The sequence below is a fragment of the Cnephaeus nilssonii genome, assembly GCF_951640355.1.
Source record: "Cnephaeus nilssonii genome assembly, chromosome: 1".
NCBI lineage: Eukaryota > Metazoa > Chordata > Mammalia > Chiroptera > Vespertilionidae > Cnephaeus > Cnephaeus nilssonii.
Window position 1 is genome coordinate 63,399,743 of NC_137072.1, and position 26,847 is coordinate 63,426,589.

The 26,847-nt window shown below is 39.1% G+C and overlaps 1 protein-coding gene across 6 annotated transcripts in view; it reads left to right on the forward strand.

Moving 5' to 3' along the window:
* Positions 1-26,847, forward strand: part of WDFY3 (WD repeat and FYVE domain containing 3) — a 272,662-nt gene that overhangs the window by 85,792 nt on the left and 160,023 nt on the right. For all 6 annotated transcript variants that reach the window (XM_079786784.1, XM_079786785.1, XM_079786783.1 and 3 more), the window contains 2 exons: positions 5,170-5,380; positions 16,250-16,373. In XM_079786784.1, the coding sequence (XP_079642910.1) occupies positions 5,201-5,380; positions 16,250-16,373 (304 nt within the window). In that variant the 5' untranslated portion in view covers positions 5,170-5,200. Of the gene's footprint in view, positions 1-5,169; positions 5,381-16,249; positions 16,374-26,847 lie in introns of those variants that run through there.

Below are 26,847 nucleotides of genomic sequence, written 5' to 3' on the forward strand. Positions count from 1 at the left end.
GCCACACAGCCTCCTGTCCCTGCTGATTGCTCGTTAAGGCTCAGTAGGGGAACTCGGCCTCTGCTGTGGGTGCAGCCATCTTGTGTTATGGAAACCCTGCCTTCTTGTGGGTGCAGCCATCTTGTGTTATGATGTGATGGTCAATTTGCATATTCCGACTTTATTAGATAGGCTATTTAAAGTGGCTTTCTTATAGACATAATGTATAGTTGGGACATATTTTTTAATCCACTCTGACATCCTCTGTCTTTTAATTGGTACATTTAGACTATTTGCACTTAAAGTGATCGTTGATATAGTTGATTAATATCTGTCACATTTGTAACTTTGCTATTTTTTACATATCTTCCTATCCCTCATCTGCCTTCTCTGTTGTTGGTTTTTTAAATATGTTTCTATTGATTTTAGAGAGATAGGCAGGGAGAGGGAGAGGAAAACACCGATCGGCTGCCTCCTGCACAACCCCCTACTGGGGATGGGCTCCGCAGCCTGGCCTGTGCCCTGGCGGGGAGTCAACCCCAGCAACCCTCCGAGGTGTGGATAGACACTTGATCAACTGAGCCACACTGGCCAAGGCTTGTGCCTTCTCTGGTTTTAACAGAGCATCCTACATCATAAAAGCATAATATGCAAATCAACTGAACAGCGGAACGACCAGTGGGCGGGGGGCGGGGCCAGCGACAGGCGGTGCCAGGCCAGCCAAGGCACGTGCCAGCGGGCAGAGGGAGGGAACGGCGATGGGGGGACATCAACCAGTGGCGGCAGAGGGGCGATGGGGGGGTCCGTCACCATCCCCTGATCGGCCCATCCTGTTGCCTCCCGCAGACGGAGGCCGGGCAGCAACGGCTGGGTGATGGGGGCAGCGCCATCCCCTGATTCCCTGTCCTTGCCTCCCACACAGGGAGGCCAGACTGCTGTCAGTAGGACATCCCCTGAGGACTCCCAGACTGTGAGAAGGTGCAGGCCAGGCTGAGAAATTGGAAATCATAGCTAAGGGAAGTGTTCTTAAAGGGAGGCACATTACTTTTGGCTCCAGAATATGCTTTTGTCTATGAAGAGAGAAGATAAAGCACACTGAAAAGATACTTTGAGAAACTGTTCAATTCAGGACCAGTATATGTATAGGATGAGTTCACACATGCGGTAAGAAGGGTGAGGGGATGTTGGGAATATAAATGAGATGGCTAATCTTGTAATATCTCAAAGATGAGGCTAAAATTGGATAATGACTTCTTGAAAGGCAAAAAATCATGCTTTAGCAGGTAGAAATTTTAAATTCTAATTCAGGGCTGTATCTATAGTTCTTTTCCAGTGTATATGTTAGATTGCTGGGTTATATGTCCAGATCATTGGGAGCCTCCCTAATTTTTGCCTTTATTCTTAAAAAGTTTAAGAAGTTTTGCCTTTACTCTTCATAGTATAAGAAAAATATAGAATTTTCCCCCAGAAAGTTTAAGGAAAAATAAAAAACCTGAGCAATTACTTACAGTTTTTTGATGAAAGTATAAGATTTCCCTTAGCCTTTTTTTTTCTTCTTGTGAAATTAAGGAGTTACTTAGAAAAATTTTTACCTATGCTACTCAAAGACTGCTAGTTAATTGACAAATACGTTTTAAAAATTTAAGCTATTTACTTGTTTTATACCCTTCTATAATTTAAGTAGTGGTAAACTATTTAAAGGATTTGGGGTGGGGATAGCTAGTGTCTGGGATTTTCAAGCATTAACACAAGAGAGTAGAAAAGAAATACTGCCTGAGCTCATTGCTATTTTACCTCATTGCTATTTAAATAACCCCCTGTTGGCAGTGCAAATATTTTCTCTTGTGAAACAACATAGAGTTCTTATACAGAATAATCTTTATAAATATTTTGAAAACCCCTAAAACATTATCCCAAAATAATCATTCTATTTGTCCTCATTATTGTATTTTGCATATCTCTTCTATATTGCTTTAGAAACCTCTTATTGGGCATTCAACTATGAAATAAATTTTCCCTTAATTTTTTATCATTTTGTAAGTCTCTGAAACATAGTACTACCATAAGAGTTTATGCCATTTCCTTTCTCTTACTTGCTTAAATACTTACTAAAAATGTAAATGAAAAGAATTAAATGTTTCGTGATCAAGCTGAAGGAAGAAAAGAAATTTAAAAATTATTGAACGCAACTAATGTGCTTGGCACTTTATAGAAATGATGTTATTTTATGTATGCATTACACAAAGGTTGTGAAAAAAGATTTTACAGATGAGAAAAACCCAAGATTCAAGGGTTGAGAGCCTTTCACCTGAATTTACTGATCTTATATGGGCATGTTTCTACTGCTTTGACTGAGAAGTCTTTCACTCCTGAAGAGTATTTAAAACATGGTAGTTCTTGGTCTGAATATCCTACATAATAATCCTATATAATAAAAATGTAATATGCAAATTGACCAAACGGCAGAATGACCGGTCAGTGTGGTCGGGGCCAGCGAGCAGGCGGCACCAGACCAGCCCAGGCACGTGCCAGCAGGCAGAGGGAGGGGACAGCGATGTGGCGGGTGGCAGTGACCAGCAGCAGCAGCAGCAGCAGCAGCGGGGCGATGGTGGGCGGGGCCAGCCGCTCGCCAGCTGGTGCCATCCCCTGATTGGCCTGCCCGATCGCCTCCTGCAGAGGGAGGCCAGACTGCGAGAGGGCACAGGCCGGGCTGAGGGCCCCCCACCCCTCCCCTGGAGTGCACGAATTTTCATGCACCGAGCCTCTAACTTTAAATATAAACATTGAAGTCCAGACAAAGCAATGATTCAGCAAGCTGGTGTGCTTAAGTGTTTCTTGGTAAATTAGGAGAAAGGGAGGAATCTTTTTTCTGTCACTGAGATTACCTATCCTTTTGTACCTGATAAATATTAAATAACGATGGACAATAGCTCGATTACATTTAGTCAGTGTTTGTCAATATGTGATCATGTTGTTGTTTTTTTAATAGGATGAAAGCTGATTATTTTAGTGCATATTCTGAAAAAGCAAAACGATTTCTTTCACATTCTAATTGCTACTTGGTACTAAATAATAAATATACTAGAGTCACAGTTTCTCAGAATTCTGTAATTTAAAGTTAGCACATAAACATGAGTAGACTGGGGAAGGGCACTTGACCAGAAGGTAAAGGTCTGGATTCTCATACAATTCCCTTTCATTGTGAAATTTTGAGCAAGTTGTTATTGTCTTTGGCCTTCCTTAAAGGTAGAATAATCCTATCTTCTGTACACTTGCTTAAATTGGAATGAAGAACAAAGGAGATGGTGTAAAAGTGCTTTGAAGTTCTCTACATATAGAGTGATGCTTGACTTTTTTTTTTTTTTTTTTTTTAATGATACAGACTCCTTTGAAAGCTGGGGATCTCTTAGAAAACATTTTTAAAGAATTGGAGATCATGAATTCCTTAATCCCTAACCACAGACTCTAGATTATGAACTCTGGCTATAGGCTAAGGAAAAAGAGCAGTGCTATGCATAATGTAAAATGTTAGCTATTTACAAAAGTGTAATTCACTTCAAATTTTGTTTTTGTTCTGGGGATTTTTAGGACTGTACCCACCAGCACATAGTAGGCTATTTGAATATATTTTTGAAATCTTTTTATTTATATTTGGAGGACTTGCTTATTTTCCAAGAACAGCTTTGAACTGGACTAACTTGTCATTTTGTAATTCAGAGCTGCCCCCTGGCCTTTGCCTTTATGTCTAAGTATTCTTCCCTGAGATTGGACTTCAGAGAGTGCATTAACTGCTTTTTGCACAGTGGTGGCTCAGCACAGACAAGCCATTGGCAGAACTCTAAGCAGAGTGTGTCTTTTTGCTCCTCACCTGTGATGAGTCACATCATGGCCTCCTGTTGCAGTCAGCTATAGTGCATAAGCCTATGCTTGTAGCCCAATACAGAGTCACTCAAAATTCTCAAGGACACATGTTTAAGATACTAGTTCTTCTTATAGTTTTAAAAAATCAGTAGTCAGATGTTTAGTAAAAAAAGCTCTAGCCTTGTAGCAGTCTTTCATTTTTTAAAGAAATGACATACTGGCTTATGTGGTTATGTAGCAAGATTTAAAATGAATCTTCAGGTTATTCCTGCTTTTCCACAGATGAAAAAGCAAATTGCTTTTCTTCCAGATTCTGTGTATCCAGAATGTCTTCCCAGCTTTCCTGAATCCTTTTGTGAGATATCCTGTTTTTGTGTCTGAAATTATCTAAATGCTGGCACAGTGAGTGGTGGTTGAAAAGGGCTAATGGTGCTTTCTGAAAGCTTAGTGTTATTGATTCTGGTATATATTCTAACCAAGTCTTTGGTTTATTTATTTCTTAACTGCAGCTCTAGCCAGGGATACATTTTATATTATGATGCAGTACACACAAAAAACCCCTTACCTAAAAAATAGTTATTAATTATTATTTCATGAAATAATAATTACCCTTACTATATGTACTCTAATATCTTCTATTTCATTTTAAAAATACTCATCATGACCTACTAAATGAATTAACATGTCCTACCAAAGGGTTTCAAGCCACAGTTTGAAAAAGTGATCTTCAGTTATATAATTTTCAGTCATGTGATTTTTAGAATATATTGGGATATCATTTCAGTTAAGTTTTATGTATTTTCAAACTATAACATAAAGTAATCTCTTTAGCAGGTACCTAAGTATAATCCTTTATCTAGAAAAAATATATAAATTTAAAATAGAAAAACTGTTTTGTTTTTTTTTGTGTGGATGGAATTCTTTGTTTGGATGCTTTGAGGTAAGGGTGAACTTTCTGTTCTTTCATTTTTTTTACATGTATTTAGCTATTCAGCAACATATTAATAGTAAGACTTGTGATCCCTTTTTTCGTTGAAATTGATACGACTAACTGGGAACGTTTGCCCAGTTAATGTTTTACATTTAATGGTTTACATTTTATACAAATTGTGTCAAAGCTAGTAGGATAGTTGAGTGCCATAATTATAATTTGTCACTTAGGAAGATGTATCAGAATTATCTTTGCCTTTCTACTTTTTCTTTTGAAAGAACTAGAAAAAGTATTTTAGTCGGAATTTTCTACTTTTCAGACTTGTTATAAACTCTGCAGGAATGCTTGACCTGATCAGACTGGCATTTTGACTGTTTCTGGTGAACATCTTTCTGCAGGATTACAAGTGTTGATCACCAGCCCGCCAAGATGAACATGGTGAAGAGGATCATGGGGCGCCCACGGCAGGAGGAGTGCAGCCCGCAGGACAACGCCTTGGGACTGATGCACCTCCGCCGGCTCTTCACTGAGTTGTGCCATCCTCCTCGGCACATGACTCAGAAGGAACAAGAGGAGAAGCTGTACATGATGCTGCCAGTGTTTAACAGGGTGAGTCCAGGCTGCCAAGCATATGCCTTCCAGGACTGGGTGGCACCACCAGAATCTTAAGGTCATAATAAGTCACAGGTAGGAAAAGTGATAGAATGAGTTAAGTCTTTAAGATGTTTTCATTTCTTCCTATCAGTTTGCTATAAAGTAGTATGACTTGATGTGAGACCTGGTCAAAATGAACTTTACTTAGTTCTTACAGATAAAAGGAAAACAGCATTTTGTAAAAGGTTCCTCTAATGGTTGAGTTTGGGAGGAGGGATAGATTGTAAATTATCATTTGTTATTTACATTATTTTTGAAGTGACGGTTTTATTGTACCAAGTGGTGCAGTTGCCCAAGTGCTCTGTACACTTTTAAGGAATCATTTCAGTTTTCTTTCTTGTTTGGCAGGTTTTCTGTCAGAGATTGAAAGAAGATAGTTACAGGCCCTAGAGAGTCTAAATAGAGTTAGTGTTTTATTGTATTTTATCAAGTTGATACATGTAGCAATCTTGGTGGGGATTTTTTAAATAATTTTTAAGTTTTTATCAAAGGTGTACAAGTACATAGGTTAAAAAGTCAAGTAGCTCCGCAGGCTAATAGGTGCCCCACTGCTCTCCACTGCTAATTGCTGCTGCCACTTTTAGCTCTCTCAGCTTTTAAATAACATACTTTTATGCTGGTTTCTTGATTATGCAGTCTTAATTGACTTCCTACTGAGGATTATGAAAATTAGCTTTTTTAAATTCCCCATTCTTCCAAACTATAACAAGCATACATATACTCACTAGTACATGCTGCCCTCGTCCTTGTCCTTTTCATGTAGTATACATTTGTTTAAGCAGTATTTGTGTTTATACTGATTGATTGCGGTGTGAATAGTGTTCACAGATGGACCTTATAGTATACCACCATTATTCCCACTCTTGTAGAACTTATTTTCCCCAGGCTTCTTACTATAACTGTCTCCGTTTCTGTCTTTTCTGCATGTCTCTTGTTTCCCTCCCTTCTCATTTCTCTCTGTTCCCCGCTTCCCTTTCTTTTTATCTCCCCCCAGGTTTTCTTTCCCCTCTGTCTCCCTATATTCCCTCCCTTGCCCTAAACTAACTCTTTTAGATTAACCTTATTTTATATTTTTAATTTCCTTGAATACTTTCTTTTATTCTTTAAAAATTGTGCAGTATCTTCTCTCATTTCTCTGAAAATATTAAAATTTTTTCAAAATTTCTTTTAACTTCTTACAGTTATTTTTCTCCAAATTACTTTTTTCTTTGTATTGTCTTTCATATTAGAGTAGGCTTCAGCTGTGGTGTGATAGTTGTCTACACATTGGTACCTATTTATGTTAAACTAGAGGCCCGGTTCATGAATTCGTGCATGGGTATGGTCCGGCCGGCCAGCCCCGATGGGGACCGATTGGGCTGGGCCAGTGTGGGGGGGAGGGGACGTTGGAAGTTGGTCAGCTGGCCCTGCCCCTGGTTGGGGTGGGGAAGGGTGATCGGGGGGCGGGCTGGCTTGGGGGAGGGGCCATGTGAGGTTGGCGGGGGGGGGGGGGGGGGGGCAAACAGGGCCCCGATTGGGCCGGTTGGCTGCCGCAGTGCACGTCCTAGTGACTGGTCATTCCGTCATTCCAGTCACTTGGCTTTTGCATATATAGATCTATAAATAAACATTGTGCCATACATTGTACTGTGCACTGGAGTTTCTGAGATAAAACAGTAATCTTGCGAAGCTCAAGTATAATGAGGAAGCTAAGCATAGAATTCTGTGGGAGAAGAGATCAGCACAGAAACAGAGAACACAGCAACAAAGAAAGGTGGCGTTTAGAGATGCCAGGAGGGTAACATGGCACCCTGGAAAGAGAGTTATCTGAAAGTCTGATGGGGTAAGGGAAGGGAAGTCTCCCTCAAGAATGTGATGTGATTCTTGAGTTTTAAAAGATAAGCATTAGTCAGATTAGAATTAACAGGAATAACTTAACCAAGAATGTAATTCAAGTAAGAAGTTAAAGGATGAGTCAAGGTAAAAGGCAACAAACATTCTAATATGTACCAGTGTCTATAAGCAGTCCAAGGAGTTGATTTTTTAAAAAATGTATTGTGGTTATTTTCCCTTCCCTTTGCCCCTCCCCCCTCCCCCCAGCCTCCACCCCACCCTAGGCCTTCCCCACACTATTGTCTGTGTCCATGGGTTATGCATATATGCATATATGTTCTTTGGTTAATCTTTTCCCTTCCCTCCCTCCCCCCTCACCTCTGAGATCTGTCAGTGGGTTCCATGCTTCCATGCCTCTGGACCTATTTTGTTTGTCAGTTTATTTTGTTCTTTAGATTCTATACATAAGTGAGATCATGTGATATTTGTCTTTCTCTGACTAGCTTATTTTGCTTAGCATAATAATCTCCAGGTCCATCCATACTGTCACAAAGGGTAGGAGATACTTCTTTTTTATAGCTGCATAGTATTTCATTGTGTAAATGTACCACAGCTTTTTTATCCACTCATCTACTGATGGGCACTTCGGCTTTTTCCAATTGATTTTATGTCAAGGAAAGGCAAGAAATAAGACTGTCAAGACTGATAGGAGGCATATCATGAGCTAATACTTTTATAAGAACTCATACTTTTCCTGGAGGCGTGCGGAGCCATCGAAGTATTGTAAGCAATAGAATGAGAGAGTAGAAGGGGCCAAGGCAAGGCTTTCTCCAAGGTTTCTAATTTGGGAAACTGGATGGATGTTTTCCCAATAGCTGAGAAAGAAAGGTTTAGGGGATAGGTTCCGTTTGGAGCATGGAGTCTAAATGAATTGTGAGCTTCCCAGGTAGAGACATTCAGTAGACAATTAGAAGGAACTTGGCTGGACACATATTTTTGGGACTCATTGGCAAACCCTGGACGGGTACAAGAGATTACTCATGGTTCATACTGCCAAGCGCAAGGAGCAGTAAAGGATGAACCATGGATAATATGAATGTTTAGTGAAAGAAGGGTCTCGCAAAAAGGATACAGAAGAGGTGCTGGTCAATGGCAGTACAAAAAGAATCAGGAGAGGGTAGTGATAGCACTTTAGTTAAAAGTTAGCACTTGAGATAAAAGTTGCTAGGAGGAGAGCAGACAACGATGTCATGTACAATAGTGAGACTCAGTAATGAGGCCTGAAGAACATTCTTGAGATTTGCCAGTTGGGAAGTTACTGAATGGTGAAACCAGAAAGCAGTGAGTGAGTGAATGGGAGATGAGAAGACAGTAAGTATATAGTTGGCTTGTAGAAATTTGAAAGAAAAGAGAACAAAAGAGATTGGTGGAGGTGAATTTGACAATAAAAGGTGTTTGCTTGTATGTTTCTAGTGTTTCACCTTGTTTTTAAGGGTAGGGAAGATCCAGGCATGCTCATAAGGAGAAGGGAAGGGAAAATGTGTAAATTTTTAAGAGAGATAGAAAATGATTGAGGTAGGAGAGCATGGAGTCAGGTAGGTGATTGAGCCTACAGCTTGGAAAAAGAGCTCATCCTGTGGGAAAGCATATGTATTTTGTTGGGTGTGAAGTTGAATAAGATCATGTTTAATGACCTCAATTTCCTGTAGTTATCAACAGAATGTGTGGTCTGTTAAGAGTCTTGAGGAAGTAGGTTGACTAAGGGACTTAAGGAAATTGTGATGGTTTGGAATATTAATGAAAGGGAATGAGAGACAGTGGGAAAGGAACATAAAAGAGTATTGAGGGCCCAGTGAAAGTTGGAGATAATAAGTTTGTACCGGATCTTATCCATGCTGGTGTGTGATTTTTCTCTTTCCAGGCGTTCAGCAGCCTGTAGAAGTTAGAGAAGGCAGATAGATACACTGTTTATTGGGGTTGAGGTTTTGCTGGGCTGGTAAGTAGAAGGAAGGAACATAGTAAGAGAGAGACTAGTTCACATGTCACCTATGGGATTAGGTAGGATAGGATAGGACTAGAGGATGGTAACATATATTTATCAGAGGGTGTTCATTTTTTAATCTATGAAATAAGAGGTAAGAATGATGGATGGAGGAGATGGTGAAAAGGAACATGAGGAGAGGTGAGGAAACATTTAAAATAGCTGTTTTGAAAATGGGAGAGAGAACTGATTGTGGACAAACCATTTTTTTTTTCAAGTCCTGTTGAGGTAACTCATTAATTTTGGTTGGAACCAGTTCTGGGAAGTTTGTTTGTTTGTTTAGTTTAGTTTATGTACTGTTGGCTGCTGAGTAGTTTAAGCTAATTTCCTTCTCTCAGACTTATGAACATTTACAGAGGTGATAGTTTAGAATAGTTAGGCCAATTGTAGTTTTATCTATTAGCATAAATTGATAGGTAATGTCCTACATGTGTATCCAATGTGTTTCATTAGTTAGGTTTCTACAGTCAAGTCAAGTGAGTATTAGGAGAGAATAATTGTACAGGTATTTCTTCTTCTAAAGAGTAGATTTTAGATGCTTTAGTGATTATCCTCTGTTAGACTGTTTGACTTAGTTCTCTTGCATTCTGAATTGTCATAAGTCTCATTAACTTTAAATTCTTTCAAATCAAAAGTTTTTAATTGGCTGATTAAAAGCACATATATATGCCTTGCCTTACATTTCTAAAGTGATTTAAATACCATAAAGACTCACTTTTCTCTTAACTAATGAAAAGATAGGAAGTTATTTTAATTGTGACCAATTAAAAAATATATATAGACTATTCATTGGATATTCATCATTAACCTAAAAGTGTCTTTAAATAAGCCATCACATCCACTACATTTTGCAGTATATAGCCATATTTATGCAATGTTTGACCATTTAGACATTAACATTCTCTATTAGTAAGAAATAGCTTTGATAAATGAATGGTTCATTATGGCTATAGAGCCATGATTGCTAAAAAAGGAATTGTACTATTTACTTTTGAGACTTTGCTTGATTTATGCTAATTTTAAAATAAACTATCTTACTGTTAAGACATGGGCATCTATCTCCAGAATTATTTTTAAAGTGTTCTCAGTAGTGTTATTTCAGTGTGTGGTTTTTGCCTTTATGAGACACAGGTTGAGAAATGACATGTGTTGAGTCCTTTTTCTGGGCCAGTTTCATGCTGGGTTCTTCATCTGCCTCCTACGATCTTCATCACAGTCCTGCAAGGAGACTGCTGTCCTCCCTCTCACTGATTCTCTCCCACTGAAAGGTCATCGTGCAGTCTGAAAATAGCTGAATAATATTTATCCAGCATTCTTAAAAATAATTAACTTTTAATCGCACAAACAGAAGCTTATAGAAACAAATACTTGGTTTAAATTTATTTTTAAAAAAATAGTATTTTGGTCATCTAAAAATTAACTGCATTGTTAAATACCTTGGTAGATGTTATACTTTATTGTGTATTTTAAAATATAACCTTTGCTAATTAGATGTTCTTTTAGAAACTCCTCTAGTTTTTGAATTTACTTCTCATTTATATTTGAGAAGTATCTAAGTTGAAAACAGTGTCTTTTTTTTAATCGCTCACAAGTGACCTTTACTTTTTTGTTATTGTTGTTAATCCTCACCCAAGGATATTTTTGCCATTGATTTTCAGAGAAAGTGGAAGGGAGGGGTAGAGACACAGAGAGAGAAATTTCAATGTGAGAGAGACACATTGATTGGTTGCCTCCTGCAAGCGTCCTGACTAGGGCTGGGGATGGAGCCTGCAACTGAGGTACATGCCTTGACTGGAATCAAACCCAGGACCTTCAGTCTGACACTCTATCCACTGAGCCAAACTGGATAGGGCATGACCTTTATTTCTTAAATTGTTGGCTTTAGAGGAAGGATAATCAAGTTTAGAACCAAATGAGAGACAGATCAGGAGTCAGAAAGGGAACTATTTACATATATACAGCTTTCCTACTTATTACATAACTAGAGGCCCAGTGCACGACATTTGTGCACTGGGTGGGGGTCCCTCTGCCTGGCCTGCGCCCTCCTAAGTGCTGCTGCAGAGGTGGGAGAGGCTCCCACCACCACTGCTGAGCTCACCAGCCATCAGTCCGGCTTCTGGCTGAGCGGCGCTCCCCCTGTGGGAGCGCACTGACCATCAGGGGGCACCTCCTGCATTAAGCATCTGCCCCCTGGTGGTTGGTCAGTGAGTGTCATAGCGACCGGTCGTTCCACCGTTCGGTTGATTTGCATATTAGCCTTTTATTATATAGGATACCAATACAGTTGACATCAGAGAATAGGTCTGTCCAACAAAGGATTAAATTTATCCCTGAAATAGTTATTTTTACCTACCCAGTTGCTAGAAGAACTGGACAGTGGCAGGCCACACTCAGAGCAGAGGAGAAGTGCGTGTTCTCATGAGGCAGGCATATCCCAGAAGAAGAGGAAGGAGAGGAAGGCACTAAGGGAAGCATTCTCAGTTTTTTCCCCCTAAGTTGGTATCCTTCTAAGAAACAAGAAGAGTGTAACATAAATGTTTCCCTAAGTATTTATATTAATTGATAAGAAATCTTAGCTCATTCACGAGATAAAATAACACAATTACATCTTCATTGTAAATTTTTAAAATCTGTTTTATATTGCAGTTATTTATTGGTCATACTGCGTAACTTAATTTTAGATATGACATATTGTATTTAGGGGAAAAAAGACACCATTTTAGAAAATGGCCAGAATTCCAACCTCCTTTTACTAGTTATATTTAATAAATTTTTACTTAATAGCTTCATTCTACAGCAAGTACATATTGAGCTTCTACTTTATGAATGCCATTAGATAACACCATTAAATTTGTTCTCCCTGAGTATGCCAGAAATGTTTAGTTGAGGTATCAGGAAATTTTCTGAAATTTATGTAGATGGATATTAAAAATGATCCTTCTAAAAATAAGTCAAACCATGCTATTCTCCCCTTAAGGCGGACATTGCGAAGTGACAGTGATAGGGTTCACGTGAAGTTTAATTGAGACAGTATTGTACGTGGTGATTAAGAACACGGTTTAGAATTAGACAGACTAGTTTTAAATCTGGCTCCACCACCACCTGGCTTAACTTGTTTAACTTCTCCAACCCTTACTTTTTCTTATCTGTGAAATGGGGATCCTGTATAAGATTTTCTGAGATTTAAATGACATTACATGTCAAGTACTTGAATATTTTATTCAATCCTCACCTGAAGATACTAGTATTTTTTTCCTTTGATTTTCTTTTTTTAGAGAGAGTGGAAGGGAGGGAGGGAAGAGGAACGAGAGATAAAGAGAAAGAGAAACATCAATATGAAAGAGACACATCGATTGGTTGCCTTCCACATGCTACTCCCCAACTAGTGCCGGGGATTGAACCTGAAACCCCTCAGGTGCATGGGCCCTCAGAACACTCTCACCACTGAGTAACACCGGCCAGGGCATATGACAATTATTTTTATTGCATTTGCTAGAAGGCATTTTTGTTCCTTACTGCTGTTTTTATTTTCATCTGAGTTGTGAACATCACATATCTCTTTGGAATCATCCTTTCTGAGTTGAATACATTACCTACCAATCACTTGCTCAACTCTCTCCCTTGACAGATGAAGGAACCACAAAAATTTTACCAGTAGTCACTGAGGCCAAGGAGAATTCAAGCCTCCTGACTACCAGGTCCATGCTCCACCCTTTGTGACACACGTTTAAGTAGATGATTGAAGCACTGTATATTTTTTTTAAATGCCACTATTTGTGGAAGGGTGCATACATACCTAATATTTTTAGATTTAATTACTGAAATCAATCACAAAAATTCTCTTTGCTACCTTATATATTTAGTATTATCTAAAATGTCAGATTTATGTTTTAGTCCCTGTACCTGTCCAGCCTTATCTTGTACCATTTCTCCTCTCATTCAAAACATTCCAGCCTCACCAGCCTTTTGACGCCACAACCACCCTAATTTCATGTCCACTCTGAGGTGTCAGCACAACTCTTCTCACTGCCCAGAGCTCTCTCTTCACGGCCCTTTGAATTGTGACTCTGTCTGCATTCAGTATCATCCTTCACATCAGTGTCACTCAGAGAGGCCTTTTCTGATAACTTCTCCCCATTCCAGGCAGTCCCTTTCAGTTACCTGTCTACTTCCTTTATAATGCACCACTATCAAACATAATTTTCATTTTTAAATTAACTTGTTTAATGTTTGTCTCCTGTACTAAAATGTGAACTCCATGAGCACAAAATCGTATTTGTTTTATTTACCTTGGTATTCACAACTCTTTATTTACCTTTGTATTCATGACTCTAAATATTGCCTGACATATTTAGGAGATTGATAAATATTTATGACTGAATAAATAACAGAATGAATCAGTCAGTAGTGTTAGATCACTAGACTAACAGTCGTTTATGTCATTATAGATTAGCAAATAGGACTTAGTTTTTTAACAGCATATTATTCACCCAGCATGAAGACTGCTTGGATAAACCATATCTTTATATCTTCTAAGACATGATCTATTTATTTTATGAAGTTGTCTTAATAATCCTTAGGAACAAAATAGATCTTAATTCTTAGGAGCAAAATAAACATAAATATATTCTTGGTAATGGAAATGTTTACCTACTTTATATATAAATCAGTTTGACAAAAGGCCAAATACTTGCTTGAGCAAAATGTACAATTGTTTTATAAATACCTTTATTAAACAGTTACATACTCATCTCTGAATTGAAGTAAAAATGGCTATTCAAGCATGTGTCTTTGTTTAGCTTCTCAATTTCTAATGCACCTGCAGTTTGTGTGTTAAAGAATGTGGGTCTTATTTAACAGATAGCACACAGGTTAACTGTAAACATACAACATTTATCAAAATCTTATAAGAAAAACAACTTACTGAGATCTTGATAAAGACTATTATTTGTTCTTTGAGATAATTTACAATTACTCCTGTGTCAAGTTAGTGAACAGACTTATAAACCTGAACAAAAGTATAGCCTGTAGACTTGAATTATTGTGTTTTTGATTTGTGATTTGGTGTCATTTTTTTTTTTTTTTGTATTTTCAGTTCAATTTGAGAGAGGTTATAAGAAACAAAGTATCTATTGTAAGAATGTAAGAAACACTTCTATTACAAGGATATACTAATATATAAAAACCCAGGGTCTGTAACAACTGACTGAAGGCTCAACCAAACACCGGAAGTCAGTCCTGCAGCCAGTGCTGGGTTGCCATGGCAACCCAGCACTGACTGCCAAGGGGGCTGCAGATCAGGTCCAGAGAGAGGCTCGAAGAGAGAGGCAGGGTCTGATCCGCAGCCTCCGTGGCAGCTGTTGATCAGCCGTTGCCTCTCTCTTTCTCTCCAGGCTTCACCAGCAGCCACGCCTCTGTTTCTGTCTGGGCCTCCGTGGGACTGCTGACCAGCCCCGCCTCTCTGATCAGTCCCAGAGATAGGCCCGGACACGCTGACTGGCATAGAAACCGACCAATCAGAACCAAAATCTGGGTGAACTGTGAGGAGCCATTGGCCGCCTAGGAGGCAGAGCTTTTGATACTTACTGGCATAGAAACCAATCAATCAGAACCAAATCTGGGTGAACTGTGAGGAGCCAATGGCTGCCTAGGAGGCGGAGCTTTTGAAGTTGACTGGCATAAAAACCGACCAATCAGAACCAAATTGGCTGGCAGAAGAGAGCAGTTAGGGGCAATCAGGCCGGCAGGGGAGGGCAGTTGGGGGGCGAGATCAGGCCAGCAGGGGAGGGCAATTAGGGGCGATCAGGCTGGCAGGGGAGAGCAATTAGGGGTAAGATCAGGCCGGCAGGGGAGGACAGTTGGGGGCAAGATCAGGCTGGCAGGGGAGGGCAGTTAGGGGTGATCAGGAAGGCAGAGGCAGTTGGGGGCGAGATCAGGCCAGCAGGGGAGGACAGTTAGGGGGGATCAGGCAGGTAGGCAGGCAGAGGCAGTTAGGGGCGATCAGGCAGGCAGGCAGAGAGGTTAGGGGCAATCAGGCAGGCAGGCAGAGGGGTTAGGGGCAATCAGGCAGGCAGGCAGGCAGGTGAGCGGTTAGGAGCCAGTGGTCCCAGATTGTGAGAGGGATGTCTGACTGCCGGTTTAGGCGCGATCCCTGTGGATCCCTGTGGCAGTCAGACATCCCTCAAGAGGTCCCCGATTGGAGATGGTGCAGGTTGGGCTGAGGGAACCCCCCCTCCCCCCCCGTGCACGAATTTCGTGCACTGGGCCACTTGTTACATTATAAGTTATGTCCTTTTATTAGGTTCCTTGGAAGAAAAATTTTATAGTATGAAGAATAGAGGTACTTCCCTAAATACATATTTTTCTTTCCTAAGTATATTATGAACCATATAATTGACTAGGTTTTCTCTTTTGTGTATTTAAGCCAAATTCATGACTAAAACATAGCAAATATATAGGTCTTATGTCTAACAGTCGTGCTCTGGTAATTATTGTGGTTAGATTCAGAAATTCTGAGATAAGAGACGAGGTCAATGAATTCTATATTCAGCCTAGAACTTAGTAATACTAAATAAGTCTCTGCTTTTCGCCATCTGATGTTATCTGTGAACCATCCAAGAACCTTACCACTGTCCTCTAAATTCTTAACTTAGATTTCTTCAGAGAAACATTATTTCTTCTAAAGCTCCTTAAGTAGATTGATTCAAATTATATAGATAACTAGTGTTTGGCTTTTAGATTTCATTTATTTAACCATTCATTCAATAAATGAATATGTATAAGGAAATGTGGCTAGACGAGATATATTGAAAGAGTTGTATTTTTAAACATGTTTTTCAGATTCAAAGAAACTGTTGAAGCATACTTTTTTTTTTTACTTGATTTTCAAGTCACACCACACTTTGAAATGAACAGAATAAAAGGAAAAAGTTGACAATGCTTTATTAAAATTGTTTTTTTTTTATCTACAGGTCTTTGGAAATGCTCCGCCAAATACAATGATAGAAAAATTTTCTGATCTTCTGCAGTTCACAACACAAGTCTCACGATTGATGGTGACAGAAATTCGAAGGAGAGCATCAAACAAATCTACAGGTATTATTGCAGAAACCAGCAAAGCCTGACTTACTTGAATTGACAGTTTGGTAAAAGTGCTATTAAAATTAAATAGAAAATTGACCTGCTTCTAGATACAGGGATTTCAATTACCCATCTCATTCACATTCTTATAGACACATTCTTCTCTTGGTTTCAACATCTTCTAATTTTAAGTTTAGTTCTATGAAGGCTACTTTCCTTGGACCACTGCCACACCTCCCCAACTTTCAACTATACTCTTTCTTCTAAACAAAATCCAAATTCTTAGCATGACATTTAAGGCAAACCCAGAATTGGGCCATATGTTTTAAGTCACAACTTTTTGTATTAAGTCACACCTTTTTGATAGAATGTTTCTTATTTCCCTTACTCAAAGAAAAAACTTTCTCTTCTGAAGTACTTTTTGTTTCTCAAATTTGTGAGTGATATTTGGGTATGTGTCTTTATTTTCTACTAGAGGCCCGGTGCATGAAATTTGTGCCTTGTTGGGGTCCCTTGGCCTGGCTAGTGATTGGGGCCGATCAGGGCCATCTCACCCAGTCCCGATTGGGAATGGTGGTCATGGAGGGACCGTGGAAGGGCTCTAGGGTGTTTCCGGCCCCATCTCACCCAGTCCCTATTAGCTGGACCCTAGCAGCAAGATAACCTACCAGTTGAAGCATCTGCCTCCTGGTGGTCAATGCACGTCATAGCGACCAGTCAGTCGACTGGTTGGTTGGACACTTACATATTAGACTTTTATATATATAGATTATAACTCACGGCGTGGAATGCTCGGCACACACTTTCCCTCCAGCCCCTTGTCTTGGAGACCTCATGTCCTTCCAAGGCTCTGCTCACCCTTTTCAGCTGCCACATGAAGTAAACTGCATCGTGTGCGTGGAAACCCTTTGCAGGCTCCATGGTGTGTCTTTACTTCACTGCAGTTCTGATTACCCCAACATAAGGAGAGACACCCTCATTATCAGGTAACACCATTGTGGTAAGACCCCTGCTCAGCCTACTGCAGTTGTTTTAAATAGGCCATGGGTCGCCCTAGATGGTTTGGCTCAGTGGATAGAGCCACGGCCTGCAGACTGAAGGGTCCTGGGTTTGATTCCGGTCAAGGGCACATTCCTGGGTTGCAGGCTCAATCCCCAGTAGGGGGCATGCGGGAGGCAGCAGATCAATTCTCTCTCACCATTGATGTTTCTATCTCTCTCTCCCTCTGCCTTCCTCTCTAAAATCAGTAAAAATATATTAACAAAAATAAAAGTAAATAGGCTATTAGTCAAACGGCACTACTCCCCATCCATCTCCAGTCCCCTCACACCCTCTTTTGTCTTCACCCCCCTCACCCCCTACACACACTCTGCTGGGGTCTGTAAAATGGGGTCAGGATTTCTACTTCAACCAAGGGCAATGCTTCCGTACAGCCCTCCTTCCCTGCCCATTTCTGTCCCCAGTCCTGTGGGGTCTCTCCCTCCCTCCCCTCCATCTAACTTGGTGGGTCCTGCTCTGCCCCCTCCTCCTGCGACCTCCTGTCTGCAGCTTCCCAGTGTGCATCATAGCAACTGGTCGAGCCATTGAACTCCCAGCGGAACTCCAGTCGAGGGGACAATTTGCACATTTGGCTTTTATTATATAGAACTAGAGGCCCAGTGCATGATTGAATCATGCACATGTAGGGTCCCCTACACGATTTCGCTTTCGATCACGGGGGAGCTGGGTGCCTGTCCACTGGTGCACCAGGCCTTTCAGAAGCCTCCAGCGCGGAGGAGGCTTCTGAAAGGCCTGGTGCCTAAGTGGACAGGCACCCAGCTCCCACGCTTTTGATGGTCCGCGGCGGGACGTGAGCTCGCTGCCCCAGAGGCCCCTTCTGTTCCGCAGCACAGCCATGGCGCAGACGCTGAGCTCGAGCCGCTGCTGGCAACGCGAGCTCAGCGTCCCGCCGGCCCAATCAGCCACCCCGGCCACCCCGAGTCCCGCCCCCCTGCGCCTCCTGGCCAATCACGGGCATAGCGAAGGTACGGTCAATTTGCATATTTGTCTATTATTAGGTAGGATTAGACCATAAGCTTTTTATGTAACCAACAATATTTACCCCAGTGCTTTATATACACTAGGCCTTTTATGAATGCTGCCTGAATACTATTCTTATTCATAGTTATTAGGTCATTTCAGACTCTGTAAAGTGTTTCTCTTTTTACTTAAGATTAAAATAAGCTTTCTTGATTTTAACTACAGTTAGTAATTTAAATCATTTTCTAAGTTAGCATTATGTTTGAGGGATTTTATCTTAATTTTGTTATTTGTGGGGGTTTTTAATAGTTGTTTAACAGCTTTCTTCTTATGGAAACATTATACTGAGAAATTGACTTTCTGTTTTTAACATCTCTTTGGGGAAATCATTTCTCTTTTCAGCCCATCAAATTATCTTTTTTAATAGTAACAGTAATTCCTTTGTTATAAAATATTTTTAAAAATTTGTTCTTTATTTTTATTAAAATTAATATAAGCACATAGTTATAACATTCAAATGGTTAAAAGATTAAAAACAGCATCTCTCTTACATTATCCTGATTCCTCCCCATTTCTCACTCTTGAGAGGCAATTGTTTTTTAACACTTTTAACTTTTTTTTTAATATTTACCTCTGTATCTCTAAACAAATAACATTTACAGTATGTGCCCTTGATTTTTCACATTTAGATCCTGTCTTCTGAGTTTTCACAAGAGAATGAGACTTTTATGCTCTTAAGCTTACTACCATTACTCTTACAGTTACTTCCTATACTCCTCCAACATTGCTCTGTCATAATTTTTATTAGATCAGTATTCATTATTGTGACTATAAAAACACTGTTCTAAGTTGAGCCATGGGGTATGCTATGGTTACTTTTCTTGGAAACTTCTCCCCCACCTCCATCATAGTTAATACTTGACTATTTTCTTACTAGTTTTCTACATTTTTATTACACATTCATTCCTATTCCTGTGTTTCTGAATCTCCCCTCAATATGATTAAAGACATCAGATATTCTGTCAGTTTCATCTTCCTGCAAATCGCTCTTCCAGAACCATCTGTCCTGCTTTAATCTGTAGTAGGTGCTCTTTAGCCAGCTGCCCAGCTGTCATTTCACCTCTCCCCTCACGTCATCCTGGATGTTTTTCCACCTCTGTGAGATAGAGCCTCTGTTTCCTGAGTCTCGTGTCATTTTATTCTCAAATAGTAGCTTCCTGAGAAAGGAATCAGGGGAATTATTTTTGGTTTTGAGGTTGTTGTTTTTCTTTGTTTGTTTTTAAAGAAATCCCATGAGTGAAAATTTCTTTGACTGTGCTGGATGTGTTCTTTGCACTAGGGAAGGTGTGATGCCTTAGGGCTCTTAGGCTGACAACCTTTTCAGGTACCGGGGCTCGGGGCTCGGGGCTCGGTACCAATCCCATCATGTCATATAATGGTGGCTTTGTTGTGGAAAGGGGACACATGACAAACCAGGGTCAACAGGAAGGAGGCACAGGTCCACCACCACCCTCATTATCTCACAGAAAAATGTGCTTGGGAGGTTCCCGCAAACTCCCCCTCTCCCCCCAGTCCTAAAGTACAAACGTGAATGCAGTCTTTTCAGCTAAGAAACATACAGGCTGCTTGTCATCTTATCTCTTTGAGTGCTTGTTGGATGTTTATAGGAGTGTTTGAGAATAGTAGCTGTTTAGCCCCAGAGAACTTTGGAGCCAGTGGAAGTTACAGGCCCTCCTACCAGAGGGGGGAAGCTACCGGTGTCATGGGAAGTTGAGCTTGGGGGCAGCATCTCTGGGGACATGGTCAGTGAAGGGGGTCTTAGCTAGGTCCTTCTCCAGGCAGCCAGGGTAAGGTCCCAGGGTCATATTGGGAAATCTTGCAGTTTGCATTATATATGTATCCTCCTTTCAGTAAGTATCAGGTTCTCAGTTGAAAATCATTTTTTCCCCTCAGAATTTAAAAATAATTTCATCATATTCTACATTTCTAAACTGCTATTGGGAAATCTGAGGCTTCCTAGATACATGATTATTTTTCTGTGCCCTATTTTTTTTTCTTTAGAAACATTTAGGGTCCTCTTTAGGGCTTTCCTGTTCTAAAATTTTATTATAACATGCTTTGGAGTAGACCTATATTTATCCATTATGCTGATTACTCATTGGATCCTTATTAATAAATCTGGGAATGCATATCCTCTAATTTTGGGAAAGTTTCATGAATTGTTTATATAATAATATCCTTCCCTCTATTTTCTCTTTTAATCAGGTATATCCCTAAGACTAACTCTCTCTCTCTCTCTCTCTCTCTCTCTCTCTCTCTCTCTCTCTCATTTTCTTTGTTTTTAAAAAAATATATTTTTATTGATTTCAGAGAGGAAGGGAGAGGGAGAGAGATAGAAACATCAATGATGAGAGAGAATAATTGATCAGCTGCTTCCTGCATGCCTCACACTGGGGATCAAGCTGGCAACCCTGGCATGTGCCCTGACCTAGAATCGAACCGTGACCTCCTGGTTCATAGGTCGATGCTCAACCACTGAGCAACACCCGCCAGGCTGTATCTCATTTTCTTATCTTTATCTCTTGACTTTCTTTGATTTTTTTTACTCTACTTGCTAAGAGAGCTCTTCAGTTTTACACTCTATCCCTTCCTTGGAGGTTTTTATTTGTGACATTGTAATTTAAATTATAAGTTTTTTTCTTTTTTATTGGTGTGTGTGTTTGTTTTTTATGGATTTTCTTCTCTTAGCTATCTGAGGTTTTGTTTTTCTTTTCAGATTTTATTTACTCTCCCTACATATTCTGTTTCTTTAAGGTTGCCCTTTTTTGTTAATTTTTCTGTCTGTCTTTTATGTTGGAATACGTCCTCACATATCTCATCCTTGGCCATCTGTTCCTGTATAAGAATGGATAGAAAGCTGCTGGGTAGCTTTGTAATTGTGGGTGGAGCTTGCAACTCTGGACATTAGCCCAGGGTGATCTTGCTGGACCATTTTGTTGACCATCTTTCCCTGACTAGACAGAGTCCCCAGAAAAGAATATCCAGTCTTACCTAAACCGTATATGTCTGACTCTGAACTTGTTGGAAGCCAAGTAGGGGAAAGGTATGAGGGCCCTCAGCATTAACCCGAGTTTCAGTACTTTGTCTCCATGAGCCCATAGCTGTGCCTGGTGTGGTATCATCATCTCCCCCTTCTCTCCTCCCACCCCCCACCCCCGGCCCAATCTAAGCACTGCTCTTACTCTTTGCATTGAGTAAACCTACAGTCTAGTGCCCACTTTGTAGTGGGGATCTGGGATCCAGGTGCTTTTTTTTTTTAACTTGTTTACTCAGTCTCAGTGACAGTCTATAGCAGGCGTCCTCAAACTACGGCCCGCGGGCCACATGCGGGTGTTTTTGCCGTTTTGTTTTTTTACTTCAAAATAAGATATGTGCAGTGTGCATAGGAATTTGTTCATAGTTTTTTTTTTAACTATAGTCCGGCCCTCCAACGGTCTGAGGGACAGTGAACTGGCCCCCTGTTTAAAAAGTTTGAGGACCCCTGGTCTATAGAATGGCATAATTTTTAAAAAATTAAATGTATTGGGTGACACTGGTCAAGAGTGTCATATAGTTTGCAAGTGTACATTTCTATGATAACATGATTTGTATATTGCATTGTGTGCCTAGCTGCTCTTCAAAGTATTTCCCCAACCCTTTAGTTTCACACTACCTCTGCTTTCAGAGGTACCTAGTGCCACCAGTTCCTGAGCCTCTTGGTTCTATTGTAGTTTAGTTGCTTATTTTGCATTTACTTTAAGATGGAGAATTTACTAAGTCAATTACCACTAACTTCTGTGCTATTTTAGTATCCAAGATGTTGCTGTCATCTTTCCTATTCTCTTTGTCCTTATGGGTTTACGATTTTAAAAAATACTTTCACAACCATTTTAGTTGTGTGTCTTAGTCTGCTAAAGCTGCCATAATAAAATACTATAGACCAGTGGCTTAAACAACAGAAAACATTTTTTTTTTACAGTTCTGGAGGCTGAAAGTCGAAATTCACAGCTTCAGCATGATTGGTTTCTGGTGAAATCTCTCTTCCTGGCTTGCAGATGGCACATACTCAATGTAATCTCACCAGGAGGAGAGAAGAGAGAGCTCTCGCCTCTCTTTTTTTAAGGGCATTAATCCCATCATGAGGGACCCACCCTCATGGCCTCACCTAAAGCTAATTGCCTTCCAAAGGCTCCATCACCCAATACCAATACATTAGGAGTTAGGGTTTCAACATACGAAGTCTGGGAGGGACATATTTCAGGCCATAGGAAGGGGGTTTCAGGAGAGAGCAGAGATAAATCTTTGTTCTTGACCCTTTATCGTTCACTGAAGCCCATTATGAAGTTTTTGGAGCAATAGCCATTAAATATTTTTAGACTGAGGACAAAATCCCTTATTCAGAAGCATTACATTATATGGATTGACATATGGGTTTTAAAGTGAGGCAGTTTTAGTTATATTTGCAGTCCTTGAAGCAAATCCAATGAAAGATAGTAAGGTAGTTTAAGGTAACTTTCCTGCCCCTGTCTTCTCCCTTCTCCTCCCCAAGTTGGATTGCATCCTTTGTTATCTGTCCTAATTTCAGTTATTCCTGTAGAAGTAAGAAGTTGGTCTTAAACGTAAGATTTGTGTGTGTTTTCTACCTATTTAGCTATTTTAAATAAGGGAATTTCTCTGTCACAAATTGACTCCTGTCATTGCATTTTCTTTCTTGAACAATATTTATTCCTAGATTAGAAAAAAATTTTTTCAAAACTTTATTTTCTCGCTTCTCTGTTGCTGTCTTTGTATATACCTAATCGGCATGTTTGTAGAAAAATCTTTTTCTATATTGGAGATTTGTTTTCCTAAATTGCTTTATAATTTTATTTCCCATAGAGCAATTTTTGAGAAATAATGAAAGGTATCATAAGTGAAGTAGATGTCTCATTGTTATTTACAGTAATAGCTATGCAAATGTTTTTAAACTTTACATTTTGAACTAATTTTAAGCTAACAGGAAGTTACAGGCATAGTACATAGAGCCCCCTGTGCCCTTCGTCCTCCTTTCTCCACTGATGACATCTTATTTCCCACCTATTTTTAAGATATATTTTTTCATATTATGTACTTCCATGTAATTTTTAGGTTTAAACTTTTGAAATTTACTAACTTCAGAATATAGTGAGATTCAATTAAATTTGTGTAATTTTACCTGAATAAGAAAAACCTTTCTTAATCACCCTATTTCAAATAGATATTTTCTAATCTATCCCACACCAGTTAGTATACTTGTATTTGTAGTCACCTTAAATACTTCCTTTAGAGCTTTGTCATCATTTAAAGCATCTTGTTTATTTATTTCTTTAATTTTATTGTCTGTTGTAATTCACTCCTGTATTACCTAGAACAGCGATTTTCAACCTTTTTCATCTCATGGAACACAAAGTAATTATTAAAATTCTTCAGCACACCAAAAAATTTATTGCAATTTTTGCCAATCTGACAAATAATAAAGTATAATTTTTATTCATTCACTTCGAACAGCAATGGTTGTATTGGCTGATGTCTTTTTTTTTTTTTAATTTGACAATCTAAGGGAAAAGAGGTCAGTGCTCCTGCCTAAATAGTCAGATATTGCATGCTTTAAAAATACTTGAGGCACACCTGTTGAAAATTGCTGACCTAGAACAGTGGTCGGCAAACCACGGCTCGCGAGCCACATGCAGCTCTTTGGCCCCTTGAGTGTGGCTCTTCCACAAAATACCACGTGCGGGTCCTCACATACAGTGCGATTGAAACTTCGTGGCCCATGCGCAGAAGTCGTTGTTTGGCTCTCAAAAGAAATCTCAATAGTCGTAACTGTTGATATTTGGCTCTGTTGACTAATGAGTTTGCTGACGACTGACCTAGAAGAATGCTTGTTGCAAATTAGGTGCTCAATATATGTTTACTGACTTTCACATAAGGTTTCTTCCCACACTTCTCTTTTCTTTACTACTTTGAGAATTGGAACAGTGTTAGAAAAGCCAGCCTTACTGATGTTTAAGAAAGAAAAGCATAATTTTGGAATATCTCCTCAGTCTGCCTTAATGAACCCTAGCTTTGGGAATCCTTGTTCTCTTATTTTTAGTCATGAACATTGGAAGTTTCTTTTGGTCAGTGTTGTTATCAGAAATACTTTCATGGAGATTTTTTTTATCTTTTGTACTGAAACAATTCTGTACTTTCAAGATCTAAGTACATCCTGAATCATCTTACTCTTTTTACCCTATCTATATTTTCTGATTGATCGATTAATTTTTATTGTGGTAAAAAACACATAACTATATCTGCCCTCTTAACAAATTTTTAAGTGTACAGTTCCCTATAAAGCCCAGTGTTGTACAGTAGATCTCCAGAACTTTTTCATCCTGTATAACTGTAACTTTATACCCATCGATCAGCAACTCCTCATTTCCTTTTCTTCCCAGCTCTTGGCAATCACCATTCTGCTTTCTGCTTCTATGAATTTGACTACTTTCGATACCTCACATAACCTTTTATTTTACAGGAAATTATCATTGACAGTAATTATTTTGGTTAATATGCATATAATTTTTCTCCAAAAAAACACACAAACAAAACAGGTGTAATGAGCCCTCTATTATTTTTATGAAAAATAGCTATAATTGTCATATTATTTTCCAGGACTCCTCCGAATTTGGTGTGCAATACTGGTTATTTTGTTTGTTACCTACCCAGTACTTACATATCAAGTCTTTTTATCAGATTTTCTCTGACATGGATTATAAGATATCTCTTAGTAGAAACCATGCTTATCTGCAATTTAAATCTATCAGAGTTAATAAGAATGGAAATGTTTTGGTAATATCAATATACAAAATGTATTATACATGGACTGATTTGTAATATACAAGGAATCTTCACAGTTCTAGTTCTCTGTCTCCCTTAATTCTCTCTTTATTGTTGACTCTCTGTGGCTTTTGTTAAAAAATATGTAATGACTCTCAGTTAATTAGAGAAAATACATAATTTTGTGGCTGTATTGTTTACAAGCTGTAGCCTAAGCTATTTTCCTTACCTTGTATAGTTAAGTTCCGACATGCAGTCTGCTTAATTCTAAAGGAACATAATCAGTTTTCATCAGTAAAGCAGAAAATTCTCACCTGTGAAAAATAGCTTTAGTTTATAAATAATGACTTTGAAACATGTGAGGTGCCACTGTTAAACCCAGTGGTGCAATCTGAAATGGGCAGCAGCCAAGTGGTGGAGAAACCCAGTGATGCCGACTACAGTTGGCATCTGGTGCAGCATCTTGTGGGACTAGTGTAATGTAGTGAATCCCCGGTTAGACAACCCAGCCTTTTTTTTTAAACAGAAAATCATTGTGCCCCGCTGTCCTCCATGGATTTCAAAGCCACAACACCTTCAGGTAATTTTATTCCCAAGGTGTGATTATGTATCATCAAATGAAAAGAAGCATGGAAATCATGAATTCTAATACTGTTTTTCTGACTAACTTATGGAAGGTTTTTTTTTGGGGGGGGGGGCGGGTGGTGGTGGTCAGGAGACAGATGGGAAGGGTTGTTGAGGGTTTGGTTTCTTCTTTACTGAAGTAAGTGTAATAATATTGTTGGCATGTCTCACATTGTCATTCTGAACCATAAGTTTGAAAATGGCTACACTTTAAATGGACTTAGGAAAAAAAGGACTTTGCAAAGGAAAAATTGTATTGCATTTATTATTAACAAGTTTTGTGTTCTGATTGTTCTGAATGCTAATTGAATTCACTTATATTCTCTCAATATAGACTAGGAACTTAAATTTCTTTTACAATTGTCTACATTCTATTCATTATTTAATCTAATAATGAATCCTACTAACTCGATTTCTGTATTTTTGAATCTAACTATATGTATTGGAATGCAGTGTGGAAGCTAAAGCTTGAATCAAATGATTGGCACCTTGCAATATGAGATAATGTTTTTTCATTAACTCTTACAACCTTGAGTTAAACCATCATTTAAATTTGTTTTTGTTACATATAAGTGAAATTAAAAGATTCCAATGCAATATTTGTTTGAGTAGGAGTGTTTTTCTTTCAAAAGTTTTAAATGTGTTTTGAATGGCAGTACTAAAAAGAGTAGGTGAAAATAAAATGATTTCGAATACTTTTGTTACATATAGACTTCTTTGTCTGTATAAGCATATAATTCAAAGCTAAATGATATAATTTTACATTATTCCTGATGTAACATAGGTCTTCTTCGCTTTATCAAAAAGAGTGCTTCAGTTGGTAAAGTTGTTAAAGGGATATTATTAGTAATTATACTGTCTTGATACTTTTCAAGGTTTTTCCCCCACAGGTATTACCTTATTTAATCAGATCAGCAATCTATTGAACTGTTGTAATGTTTAATAACAAATAGAGCATTGTGGGGTTTTTTAT